The 14,438-nt window shown below is 42.0% G+C and overlaps 1 protein-coding gene across 2 annotated transcripts in view; it reads left to right on the plus strand.

Moving 5' to 3' along the window:
* The window catches only part of Commd10 (COMM domain containing 10), a 120,630-nt gene extending 118,051 nt beyond the window's left edge, over positions 1 to 2,579 (plus strand). For both annotated transcript variants that reach the window (XM_051163058.1, XM_051163059.1), the window contains exons 6-7: positions 1,327 to 1,386; positions 2,097 to 2,579. In XM_051163058.1, coding sequence (XP_051019015.1) covers positions 1,327 to 1,386; positions 2,097 to 2,135 — 99 coding nt within the window. In that variant the 3' untranslated portion in view covers positions 2,136 to 2,579. The remainder of the gene's footprint in view (positions 1 to 1,326; positions 1,387 to 2,096) is intronic.
* The last annotated feature ends 11,859 nt before the right edge of the window (positions 2,580 to 14,438 follow it).

Below are 14,438 nucleotides of genomic sequence, written 5' to 3' on the forward strand. Positions count from 1 at the left end.
ACAATCTAATTTAGTGCTGGGTTTAGTGTTATGCAAATCAGTTATTAGTATAGTTTTTTTCCCCCCACTTATTCCCTCTTAATTTTTGGCATGGGATTGAGAGGGTAATTCCCCCTTGTAACCTCAGGGAAAGTGTAATTTAATCACTAGATCATGCTAGTTAGACTATTCCACATTAATGATGTGTGACAATCAGCTGAATAATTTTTCTGATATAGTTCTCCATGGCCTTCATAATTTATACCATTCCTGAACAGCTGATAGGCTACACAGCTGCTAGGCTTCCGGTTCTCTAAGTGTGTAAGAGAGAAAGTGAAGAACTGGGCAGCTTGGTCCTGTGTGCCTCGGCCTCATGAAAAGGGAGGCACTGTTTCTGAACTCAGCCTGCAGACCTAAGAGTTCGCTGGAGATAACTTGGATTGGAAAATTTGGCCTTCTTATAAAAATGGAAACCATCAAAACATCAGACTTTTTGTAAGAACACCACAGAAGCTGAGAACCACGTTGATACAGTGAAATGGACCAAAAAATTATGTCTGTTTCCGACAGCTCCCCACCTCTTTAGTCATGATGCTCATTCCACGTCCTGAGGCCAAAGCAGAGGGATGGGCATGGGTGGCACATGCTTAGCATTCTGCCACTGTCTTCTTCAGGGGAACCGCGGGTAAAGTAAGTCACTTTGGCAGTACTACCCAACGCTGTGCATTGTCCTTTAAAGCTGTGTAGGTTACAGTTGAGCTACCCAGGTGGCTGTAGATACAAACACGCTGTTTCTCTGCAGCACCCAGAATGGTTGCTTCCAGGCATGTGACGTGAATCTAGGACAACTAAGTCCCGGCTTTGGAACTGGAGTGCTAACTCTTAGCTTTTGCTGAGTCTGTACAATATAGAAGCTCACAATCTTAGCATGTAAGGCTGTAACTGTCAGGGTAATAGTGCTTGGAGGCGGAGACTGTGACCACATGAGACATTAATGTCTGGATGAGTTCAATCAGATACGCTGCCTTCCGTGTCTGCATAATGGTATTTACTAGATTTTAAATGGACTGCTGAGAAAGATGAAATATAATCTCATATATTATCTGTGTCTTGAAAAAAAGATAATTAAATTGTTCTCTTGCTAGCATATATTTTATTATCTTTTGTGGAGTTAACTTAAAGAAAGATGTCCCTGTAGAGTTGAAACCTTTTGCTCCGGTGGAATGTTACCAAGTCATGTTGTGAATTCTAGGAATTCCATATTCCTAGACTAGCTGGAGAGTGGAAAATGCAAGGTAAATTGCATAAAACTGAATTATTTTTCCCCTTTGTTTCTCTTCTTTATAGAACCTGGAGAAGGTTTTAGTGGAATTCAGTCACAAGGAGTTGTTCGATTTCTACAACAAGGTCTGTGTTTTTAAATGTTTTCTGGTATGTGGTGGTTTCCTAGAACTTCCTTGGTTTTATGAAGTTTTATTTTTGAATGCCAAATTCTTTAAACTCCTGAAAATACCTTAACTATCACAGTAGGAAGAGGCAAAACCAAGATGAAGAGAATCTGAAAACTATACATCAGAAAGGAAATGAAAATGGTTTGAAAGAGATAGGATTAGTGCTTTGTGTAAAACCAAGGAGGGCACAGTGTGCTCCCCATAGCCCCTGGCCCCTTAGATATAGACAGACCATCTGAAATACTTCAATGGCTAGGCCCAAGGCTACAACAAAACTGCCAGATTTTAGAGATTTATTTTTGAGTATACTTCATTTTCTTTCCAAATACCGATTTCATACCCTAGGAAAATGCATTTCACTAACTACCAAATAGTAAAGTGTACCATGTAGTGATAATTTACTAAAATGGCTGAGTGCACTTAAAACAGTAATACTTAGAAGTCTTCTTCCTTCATAAATGTGAAAAATTAAATGACAAGCCTGAATCCTGACTTTTTTACATAGTGAGAAAAGCAGCTTGAGTGTTACTTTTATGCCCCGTGTGTGTTCACTGTGCAGAGTCCTCACTGCCATCGCTTCTGTTTGGTTTGTATGTTTCTAGACATCTTAGATGAAGTTTGTGCCTTTCCCTAACTCACTGTCTTTGTTTTTGTCTTTATAACTAGCTGGAGACCATACAAGCACAGCTGGATTCCCTCACGTGATGTTCTCGAGGACTTGCGTCGCCATCACATTCCTCCCACCTCATTCTTTCCCATGCAGAGAGACTGCCCGAGTATATATTTTAGAAGACCAGCAACCTTATTCCTACAGATAACATGGTTTATCACTCATTAGATAAATACCAGTGAACGAGATCATAATAAGAATGCTGGGGTTTCTTTTATACCTTCTCTCCTCACGTGAGCCAAGAGCAATTGTTGAGAAAACTTTGAAAGAAATCAGAAGTGAATGCCATATTGTTTTTTCTGTCAGATTGCTGCTTCGTTGCTTCTGCTCAATCTTGAGTTCATGGATCAATGAAGGTCTGTAGGCAGAAGATATGATGTGTGCCCTAGCAGAATATGGAGCCTTAGCAATTACCTTGATTAGGGAAGTAGCCACAGGCCACCAAATGTCTCGGCATTTCTCCTACAACTTTATTTTGCTTGAGATGCAGTACAGGAAAGAAATCTAAAATGGTGCCAGTTCTGTTATGAGTTAGTTCCAATGTGATCCTCTTATTCTATCCACTTGAATGTTTCTGACTTTAATGATTTAATAATCATCTATGCTTATATCTAGCTCTGCAAATTAATAACAGTGCACTTCACAATGTGGGGACAGATTCAGAAAATGAGTGCAGACTTTACCAGTAATGAATGCGGCATGGGAATTAGACTTAAATTGGAAACTTTTTGCATTTTCCTTCTGTAGATACGTTCCTTGGTTTCAATCAATAAACAATTTTCTATTTTAGAATTATTTAAGCTCTAGTGCACTTTATTTTTATTTTATAATCTAGTTTAAGCTGTAGCCACATGTAAATATATGATTCCCCCACCCCCAAAATCATTTGAAATTTGTATTAATGAAGTATCTTACATGGTTTCTAGGAGGGAGAAGCTCGGACACAGCCTTCTTCACATCAAGGGATGCAATTCAGAGCGTCCTGTAGTTAAGCAAACAAAACGATTATAGTTGAACACATTTCTCATGTGAGGGTTAGGGTCATACAGTGCTAACCTATCCCCAGTCAGTGCTCTCTGGGTACCATCAATGCCCATACTTGTTTATGCAAGAATGCTGTTGTTGCTTAGAAAGTGTGGGTTATTGCAGGAAGCAAGTGTTACAGTGCTTATCCTTAACTGTGTGATCTCGAGGGTTTGTAAGGCTCCAGGTGCCATTGCACTATATGGCTCAGTGTAGGTCTAGAGTACCCTGATGCATTTCTTTCTGTGGCTTATAGGATCACTCTTACTTTCTTTTTCCTTAATGACATCTTAGTTAGGGGTTCTATTGCTGTGATGACCAAAAGCAACTTGGGGAAGGCAGAGTTTATCTCAGCTTATAGCTCTAAGGTCACACTCCATTGCTGAGGGAAATCAGGGCATGTACTCATGAAACCTCACAATTTCTATATCACAGTGAAATGTGTTTGAAGTGAACTATCATTGAAGGGGGGCAGGGCAGGAACTGATGAGGACACTGTGAATGATGGCTGCGTGCTTTCTCCCCATGGCTGTCTCAGCCTGCTTTCCTCTACCAACCCAGGACCACCGCCCTGCGTTAGCACTGTCTGCAGGGAGCTGGGCCCTCCCACACCAATCATCAATCAAGAAAGTGTCCTAGAGACTTGCCTACAGGCAGCTTCCATAGAGGCGTTTTCTTGATTATGACTCCTTCTCGCCACCAACCAAAGAGCATGCATGGGTTGGTCCTAGGTCCTCTGCACATTGTAGCAGATGGGCAGCTTGGTCTTCATGTGGCTCTCCCAACAGCTGGTACGGTAGCCTTCTCTGACTCTGACACCTCCCGTTGGATCCTGTTCCCCTAAAAGCTAGGCTGCTGTGTCTGGTCTCAGTGGGAGAGGACGGTCCTAGCCCTACAGCTACTTCATGGGGGGACCTCCCCCTTCTCTGAAGAGAAGGAGAGGGGTGAGTGGGGGGTGGGAGAAGTATGTGAGGGGAGAACTGGGAGGATAGGAGGGGCTGCAAATAAATTTTTAAGAATTAAAAAATATAGATAACAAGATAAAATAAAAAGGAAAGAAAAGAAAAAGAATTCTTCTTTAGGTCCTGTCAAGTTAACACAAAAACTAGCCAGCACAACCATGTTGCCCAGGATGGCTGTCATCTTCTGGGCAATCCTGCTTCAGCCTTCTGAAGAAGCTGGAAATGCACGCATGTTCTTCTTGCCCAGCTTACTCTTGCTATTTTTATGCTCATATCTGACCAGTTTCCGAAGACTACGTAGAGTCCCAAAGGTACTAGAAACATTTTTTTGTGTGTGTGAATATTCTTTAGATTTCTTTATGTAAACAGGCTCGGGTTGCATTTGTTTGCCCTTCCTAACAATGGCCATATAGGTAGGTAGAAGGTTTTTTTTTTTATCACTTTAATGGCCAAATTAAATTTCCAGTGTCTTAAGTATAATAGTTAGAAATAGAGCTTTCTAAAAGTAGCTCTTTTTTTTTCTCTCTCTCTAAAAAAATCAATAAAGAAAACATGATAAACAGTTTCCTCTCCATTAGCCTAATTCAACATAGTCTCACTCAGACACTGAAGACAGCATGAGTTGGCTTAATTCCAAGAAGACTGAGAGGATAAAAAGGCAGGCAGGAACCTGCACAGATACATGATGAAGTGACATGTAACATGTTGGTGAATGACAGACCACATATATGTTAGACTGTGTTGTATCACTGTTGTTTCAATGCCTGGGTGTGCAGTGGGGGAGACCACAATGTAGTTAGTACTTTCATTCTACGTGCCCAACCAGAACATACTCTCCTCATGAAGTGCTTAATGGTGTACTAGAGAGAGAATGACTCATTAGAATGGGGAGAAAATTTCTTCTGCAAAGATTATGGCGTTTCTATGGTTATTTTAAATTAAGAAATACCTAAAAATCGCAAGGAACCAGTATAAACCTGTGGGGGTCTCATCATCTAGAAATGGCCATTAATAGCGTTTTTTTCATGTTTTACATTTTCTATCCATAGTCTTTTCTTACTACTTTTCTCTTCCTAACAAATTGAAGTTGTGCTATAGTTTAATTGTTATGACATATTATAACTGGGACATTTTTCCTATCTTTATTCTCCATAACATAATTTTAATCTATAGCAAATAAATCGTCCTTTGAATAAGCAAAATCTTCTCTATTAAACATTTAGGGTATTTCCACTTTAAAACATGTTAATAAAAAAACACGCTGATACATAATGCTGGACCACATCTCTCTTTATGTTACCAGATATTCCTACAAGTGGAATTACTTTTGCAAAACTATAAAGATTTATTTTCTGTCTTTATCTTTAATGCTAATTTTTTATTATGAAAGCAGTAGTTTCCCATTAAGGACAAAAGTAGTTAGCTGTTCCATTTTGCCATTTCAAACCCTAGAAGTATCCTTTTTATGTTTTTATTTAGTATTTTGAGAACTTTATACACTATATTTTGATCATATTCTACCCCCTCCCCCAGCTCCCCTAGATTTGTCTCCCACCCCCTCACTCAACTTCATGTTCTTTCCTTTCTCTTAAAAAAAAAGAAAAATAGAAAAAAGACACAACAAACAAGGAGTGGGACTTGTACTCATGTCCTCTTCTGTGTGTTAGGATTTTCTGGCTTGACCTTGTGCTGGTCAGATGCACGCAGTCACCGTCTGCGTGAGTTCATATGTGCATCAGCTCTGTTGTATCTGGAAAGTGCTGTTTTCTTAGATTTGTCTACCACCCCAAGCTCTCATAGTTTTTCCACCTCCTCTTCCACAGATCCCTGAGCCTTGAGGGAAGGGGTTTGATAAACTCATTCCTTTAGGACTGGGAGCTCCAAAGTCTCTCTCTGTACATCATCCGTCTGTGGGTCTGTCTGTTAATTCCCATCTTCTGCAAGAAGGAGCTTCTCTCATGACAGTTGAGTGACGCACTGATCTATGGATACAGTAATATGTCATTAAGACATAACTGCTCTGTTCCTTTAGCAGAATTATAGTAGGGTTACAAGTGCTTATATGATTGCGATGAGTGGTTTGGTTTCTGTATTTTCAGACAGGTAAATATATATAAAATATTTTAAATGTATTTCTTTCAAGGCCTCTGATACATATTTCTAAATTGTTTCCCTAACAATTATTTCAGTGTTTCTGATCCCTCCACCAATGAGTAAGAACTCATACACCCCAAGCCTTTCCATCTGTCCTTTTCTCCTGCTGTACACCCCACCCTTAACGTTTCTTGTCACTGGGAATTCATATCTGTCAGTGGAGTGAAGAAGGAACACTGCTCTGTAGCAGAAATAGGTTGTGTTAGGACTAAAGAAAAAAACACTTAAAAAAAAAAGATCAGCAAATGAGTACAGCACAGTAAGTGTAAGGGCCTTGAAGTCAGATACTTACTGTCTTAAAGAAAATTCACCAAATATCATGCTGCCACGAACTCTGCATGCATCACCACCACGTTGACCATGAATTGCCACCACGTTGACCATGCATCGCCACCATGCAGTAAAGCAGACAAGCGGGAAGTAAGTTGGCAAATGTGAGGTAAGCACAACCACCTTCTGATGAGGAAAGCTTCACCAGGGGACCAAACCTAAGGCCGTGGGTTTCAGGAAGGATTTTCTGGGGAGTGAGACTTGAGCTGAGCCTATTGGGTAAGATAAAATGACAGAATGAAATTATAGAGAAAAACATTCCGGACAGACTGCTTTGTGCAACAAACACCCTAGAGGTTAGTAAAAGACTTTATTAGCCAAGTCTAGTGGCTCACACCTTTAATTCCAGCACTCAGGGAGGGAGAAGAAGGAAGATCCCTGGGAGTTTGAGGCTGGCCTGGTCTCAAAAAACCAAAACCAAAACCAAACCAAATCAACCAACCAAACAAAGGCTTATTAGTACATTTCAAGAACCAACAAATCTATGTGGCTAGAGTGTGCTGGACTGTGGACTAGAGGTGCTGCTACAGTTAGTAAGCTAGACCAGAGTCAGTCTCTCACCAAGTGCTGTCATTTCAATTACCTCAATAGTACAGATATATTTCTAGGTCTCTCCTGTGTCCAAGCTACCACCATCTTTGCCCTTAGACTACCCTGCAGCCATTCAGCTTTCTTTCAGCCCTGGCTTCATTCCAGGCTAATTAGACACTAATCCTACTAATGATACCATTTCCTTGCTGAAAATCCTTCAAAGGCTCCCATTATACATCAAATAGAAGGTAATGACCTGGCCTTCGGCCGCTGCCCCAGTGGTATCCTAGTTCATGTTTGCTGTGCATATATTAAACAAATTATAATTTGCTAACGGTCAGTTCTCTTGGCTTCTTAATAGGAATAACAATCTAAATAACAGCAATGTCTTGAGGATTGAGTGAGAAAGTTTGTGTTAAATGTTTTGACTAACTCTTGTTAGAACTCCATTAGAATACAGCTCTCTAGCTGCCCAACTCACTCTAGAAACGACTGAGTCAGTTGGGAGGGAGTGTGTGGTTGGGGGGCATGTGGAGAAGGACTATGGGTGACTCAAAGAGGTGACTAGGAATGTAGCCAGCAAGAACTGAGGCCCTCAGTCCTGTGGCCAGAAAGAAATTCTGCAAAGATGTCAAAGGGCCTGGAAGTAGGTTACACTTCGTAGCTAAAACTTTGATACAGACTTAGGAGATTCTAAACATAATTAAACTATGCTTAGAGTCATGGATAAAAGTATGCCATTTTAAACTTCTAAATTCATGGTAATTTGTTATGGCACAACAGAGAGTTAAAGCAAAAATACCATTTACATATGCCATATGCCTACTTTTGCACTGACAGCAAAGTTGAGTACTTATGACAGAGACCCTCTCCCGCCCCCATATAATGTGCAAAGCCTAAACTCTTTATCACATGGTTCTTCATATGGGGAAAAGCTGTGCAGATGCCTGCATTATATTCTGCCTCCTCAACTGTGATATTCCTAAAAGACACAAGAAGTTGTAAGATGGTACGATGTGTGTTTCCATAGCTTCACTTAAATTGTTACCCAACTAGGAGCTACATTTTCCATCCTCCTTTGCAGCTACTGCAGAACCACCAGGCAAGGCTAGGTCTCACCAGAGGGTTGCGATGGAAACAAAGATTTTGAGCTAAGTCTGCTTTGAGCAGGCGAGGATGATAATATTTAAGGGATAAGGAAGAATAAGGTGGAAGGAACCTGGGTCCCCACTTCCTGTGGTGAAGCCCTGCTGCCCACGTGACCTTGACAGATAGAAGGCTACATGAGGAAGTAAACGTGCTTGAGCAGCTGTATTTGGGGCAGGTAAGCCCACAAACTGCTGTTTAGCCAACAGCTTAACCAATTTGATAACATTTTCAATTATGCAGCAATTTAAAATACATTTTGGAGAGAGAAATAGTTACAGCAGGTAATTCAAACTGTGTAAATTAAATGTCAAAGAGGAAATAGAAAACAGAGGAAAACAAAAACTGAAAGCAATCCACAACTTTGGGATCAACTCTAGGAGTTACTATGACCATATATTCTTCCTTCTCTCCAAGGGTGGCTGCTTAAAGAGTTGGAGGAAACCAGAGTGGACATTGTGAATTTGCCCCAAAATCTTCCTGTAATTCCCTTCAACCGGGACAGCGCTCACTTATTCAGGCTCACTTATTCAGAAGCTACTCAGAGTTTAGATTTTTAAGTTTCAGATCAGTCAATTTTGCTTCCCTAAAACTTTGATTTTTTTTTAAATTATGCAAATAGTCTACTGAATAGACCAGCCTCACTTAATACTAAAATTAGAAGCACTTTCTTTGGATTTTATAGTAAAGCTTAATGGCATTTATAATTTTTGAAAAACTGAAGGGATTTTCATTATTGTTGCCTTAGCCCCTGTCTCTCTGGAGGATGAGGTGATGGATGGGGTGTCTACAGTCTACAGTCCAAACCCAAGAGACAGTAGTCATTCGCTGGCTTTGTTTTATTTAAAATGGAAAAATTCTAGTCTCCATTTCAGAAGAACTAGGCTGTAAATATAAGGACATGCATGTGTAGTGGGTGCAGTCTATACATGTGTAAAGTCCTGTGGATTAGGATTCAGGTGGGGAAAATGCTGCATATATGAAACCGTTCCCTTGGCAGGACCAGAGTTCAGTCATTTTTAGAAGCTTATGAGAATCTGAGAACCATTTGTTAAAGGACTGGAGTTCTTAAAGTATCTTTTTCTTCAAAGAAATATTTGTGAAGGAAAGCAGAACACAGTAAAGTTAATCACTGCATTTATTTTTACTGGTGTTTTGATTTCTTGCTGCTTCGCAAACACAGATTGCATATGCATTTATTTTTGAAATTGAATTTTGAAGAGCACAGTTCATCTTACCCGAACTGTTTAAGGCAATGTCAGTAAGGAAGGTTTTCACTTCCACTATGAATGTGGATTTACTACAAGGCATGGCTTCCTTGATTTTCTCAAAGTGTTTCCTCCTGTCTCCTAAATCACTGCTTTTCCTTTCATGCTTTCTTTCTGGCACACAGTACAGATTCTCTCCGCAGGTTCAGCCAGCCACCTATAGACAAAAGGCTCTAGAAAAAAAGGTGCCCTAACACTTCTATGCTGGATGTTCCAACTACACACACACACACACACACACACACACACACACACACACACACACACTGCTATGCTTTGGCAGAGAAACACGATAATTTTCCAAATGATAGAGGAAAAGTGACTCACAAACCCCAGACCATGTGTTTCACCCTGCAGTCTTAGCCTCTCCATTACACGCCAACATAAGTAGTTCTGCAAGCATCATGGTACTTGAAAAATGTAGGCTGAACGAGTTGGTGGTGTGCATGGACAGTATTTTTCTCTATCTCTCTTTATTTGCACAATTACCATTTAAATTCTTAACCAAAATCATTGTAACCTCGAGTTGTACAAGAATGGTTTTCAGACTCTGTAAGCCAAGTGCATCTGCAATCCCATAAGAGAATGGCCCTCCCGGGGAGGGTCTCCTAAACTCACGGATCCCTTCAGCCATCATGTACATATGGAGAGTAGACACTTAATGACCAGCTGAAACCCAGATTTCTGCCACCCAGAAGGCTTAGGCCTGCTCTCCCATAGCTCAGAAGAGATTTATGAGAGCCGTGAAGTTGACCTAGACATGCTTCCGGGTGCTCATGCTGCAAGCACAGAAAACAATTGCGTTCCTACCAAAGGCTGAGGTTATTTATAAGGCGGAGTCAACTGAAGTGCTCCAGAGAGACATCAACATTCCTCTACTGAGAGGAATGTTTGCATGTATAGGTTTTGCGAGCTCATTGCCCAGAAGGCTTTAATTTCCTGCTGAAAGTGCATTTTGATTAAGACGTGTAACAGACACATCCTGTGTGCACTCCCGACAAGGAGACTTTACCCACTGATTAGAGGCAATTCAATGACAACACTGTGGTGCAGATTGTTCAAGGTTAGCACAAATATGCTACCTAGTCAGAAATATATTTTTAAATTATTGTAGATAATACAGATTTCAGGAAAAGTGGGAAGCCAGACACAAAGATATTCAAATATTTGGGTTAAGCATTCCACCTATGCAACCAAAACTGTGTGTCCCCTTAGGGATGGAGTCCCATAAACAGATCAGTTTCTTGTTGATAGAATGACCATCTGTAAGGCTTTGCTACCTCATGCATAATGCCCTATGAGCCGCAAAGTCTTTGTCCCTCTGTCAGCATTGTGGTGCCTTTTTACTGCAAAGTATGCTCTATCTTTGTTTGGCAATAGAGCAGTAAAGGGAACGTCACCAGATGCATCAGTCTCAAGGCTTGTGAGTTGCCCTTGTTGCAAACCTGGGAGCTCTGAGGGCGGCCACCTTTGCTAAACATGCTATTAGCCCATTCATATGTTTGAGTCAGTGACTGTGTGAAGTTCTGGCTGGCAGGTTCAGATGTGTTGGTGGGCGCGCTGAGCTGATGACGCAGTGGAGTGTAACGACCATCTGCAAGCTTCCTCCTTCAGGCGGTCAATGAGGATTTGCACAAAACCACTGCTTTCACATGGTGCCTAGGCTCTGAGCCAGCCCCTAGGAACCACTCTGCTCACTAACTGCCCAGAGTCCCTTTCTTTGGGGGTAGTGCCATCCCATAATTGCTGCTCTACTTTTTTTTTTTTTAAGTCTATTTTCTTAGTTCACACTGTGAGTTTAATTTGTAATAGAGAGTCTCAAAATATTTTAGTCACCACTTGTGTTTCAGATCCGAGGTCTATGTAGAGTTTGTGGGGGGTCATGAGCAAGCTGATTGCAACAAGTCAGATTTTCTTCACATAGAAAAGAATACTTAGAGATGTAGAAAAAAATCCTATAATTAAATAATTAGGCATTATATAGGCTTTCTAAAATTGACCTTTTAAAAAAAGTTTTACTAGAGAAAGCTGCCTCTACTTCATGAACTTTTTTTTTGTTTTTGTTTTGTTTTTCAAGACAGGGTTTCTCTGTGTAGCCTTGGCTGTCCTGAACTCACTTTGTAGACCAGGCTGGCCTCGAACTCACATTGACCCGCCTGCTTCTGCCTCCCGGGTGCTGGGATTAAAGGCATGTGCCACCACGCCCGGCCCTCATGAACTTCTTTGTACAGGCTATCTACTTGTTCACTTACAAGGAGAGAAAAATTTTTTGGAGAAGAAATGCCCTACCTCTACCCAGTTCCCTGGGGTCCCTCCAGGAAGAATGGTGTGCCTGCTGACTGGTATGGAGTGCAGGTGACCATGTTTGCAGATGGGCAGAGCAGCAGATTATGAGCAATGCACTTCTCACGGCTTCCAACCCATGAGTAGAATTTCCAGTGCCTAGGGGTCCTGCAGGGTCATTCCATTTCTCTGTGCTTCATAAAAGCACTTTTGCTGCAGGACAAGAGAGAGAGGCTGTCCAAACTTTGAGGTCAAGCTGTGGAGTGACGAAGGGGAGGAAGTCCTTAACTAGGTCCTGTGGGTGGAACACTTGCTCCAACCTGACATTACTAAGTTCTGAAAGATGATCAAGTGTCTGTCCTTCTGTACACAGCTCGCTTGGGAGAAGAGCTCAGGAATGACCGACAGGACAAGATTTGCATATTTAACAGTTCTCAAGCTAGTGCCATTACTGTGATAACAAACTCATCTCTGTCCTTTATAGCTCTATTGTAAACACCTGTGGAGAGCTGTAGACCAGAACGCCAAAGTACTCATTCATACTCTTCAGTGGTCAAGAGGGTACTAAGGAGGAGGCTTTGAACTCAGTGAGTGCTCACTGAGAAACACTAGCGTGAGACTTCTAACTTTGCGCTTGAGAGAAGCAGTATGTCCCGCTCTCTGAGAACAGAGGAGAGATACGGCTGGGCTATTTTCAAGACTCAGTGGGGTGTTTGCCTAGCATGTGTGAGGCCTGGAGATCCACTCACAGCGCCATGAAGAAACAGAGGGGATATCTGCCTGCCACAGCATTGGTGATGGATGCTGCTCTCAGTTTGTCCTAGGATGGAAGTGACTGCAAGCTCACTCTCTTCTCTATATTTACAATTTGAATTGCAGTCTTCCAACTCCTAGGAAGCCAAGGAGGTATGGGTTATGCCCCAGGTAGCCAGGATTCTGTCTCTGACCCTTTGCCTTCATTTATGGAATGAGAAGGATGGAGAGCCTTTCTGCCTCTTTCCAGACTGGCCCTTAGAATGCCACCGGGGTTAAGTAGGAAACCAAGGGAAAGGACGTAATGCTAACTGACAGATCGAGTTACCCTGGTGTGCGCCAGGAACAGATAGATGTCCAAGATACTCCAGGGCCACATTTGTGCCTCCTTTTTCAAATGCGTTTGGTCATCTGCAAGTAGGACTGATTGGAACCATATGGAATCTGTGTGATTTGCCTCAGGCAGGGGCATGAATGAACTGAAAGATTCTTCCATGTGTGATTCACTCTCCAGTGTTTCACCATCCCAGTGTGTATGAAAAGCAGAAGCAACCGTTTCTGTGATGCCAACGGGCTGCTACCTCAATCGGTTAACTAGTGCCATGCCTGGATCTCTAAGCGCTTCTTGGCTGAACTCCATCCACAATGTGTGTTACAGGCAGGGAAAGGGGAAATGTTGATCGTATTAGTGGCATTGAGCTTTAAAGAACATGTAGCATTTCAGGTCCCTGCATGGGGTTCTGAAGTGTCGTAGGATATGTTTCAGAGTAATTAAACTTGTTTGCCTCTTTCTGCTTCTGCAGGACTGCCTCTGAGGGGAGGAGAGCCAGATGGCAGGAGGATCCTCCCCCAGACCACTCAACATGTCCTCAGCATTCTGCCCCCTTCAGCCACAGCTTGTTCCCAGCTTTCTCCATGACTCATGAGCAATCCCAAGACAGGCAGACTGGGAGCTGCAGACCACCAAGAGCTAACCCTTCTGGAAGAGAGATGCTCTTCAGATCTCAGATACAGGCAGTACTCAGGATGCACAGACACTGTTTCCGGGGTGCACAGGCAGTACCCAGTGTTCACAGGCAGAATCCAGCATGCACAGGCAGTACTCAGGATGCATAGTGGTACCCAGGGTGCACAGGTAGCACCCTGGTGCATTCTTTGAAGGTTTTGACCTGCAAGAGTATGGCAAATGAAGAAGTATGTAAGTTATTGCTTTACACATATACCAGATTTTCTCATTCACTAAAAAATAGTAAAGAAGAAAAGGGAGAAAGTGAAATGGCAAAGGTGTGTGTGTGTGTGTGTGTGTGTGTGTGTGTGTGTGTGTGTGTGTGTAAGATGTTTTTAAGGGCAAAAAATGGTTGAATGGCTTTTGGTGACATTATGATTATTATATTCACTTGGGGTATTGGACAAAGCCTCTGTCAGGAAACTCTGTTTGCTCAGTTACTTATTCATTAATGCATCTATTTAATCCACTTTTTGATAATCCACCAAGCAGGTTACTGCCAGGATTCTTGTTCTGCTTGAAGATGACAGCTGCACTAACAGCATTGCCTCAGGGCCTCAGGCAGAAGCTGACCAGCAAAGGAAGAGGCTCTTCCTACTGACTCCTGCAGCCATTGTGTGCATTTGTGTATGTGCATGTGTGTATGTGTATGTGTGTGGTGGGGAGTGTAGAAACATACATTGACTAGCAATGACTGGCCCTTGTTTGACAGACCCAGCATTGCCTTAGCACCTCAGTTGTTAGACAACATGTATTTCTGGCACCAGCCTTCTTAGTGCCGGGTTGAGCCTCACCCACCTTGAGTGGGCAGTGTGTGAGACACTAAATATACGTACCAAGCAATGGCATGTTGGAAATGTGTAGCTCTTTGATGCTTGCAAA

Source organism: Acomys russatus, chromosome 20, assembly GCF_903995435.1.
Source record: "Acomys russatus chromosome 20, mAcoRus1.1, whole genome shotgun sequence".
NCBI lineage: Eukaryota > Metazoa > Chordata > Mammalia > Rodentia > Muridae > Acomys > Acomys russatus.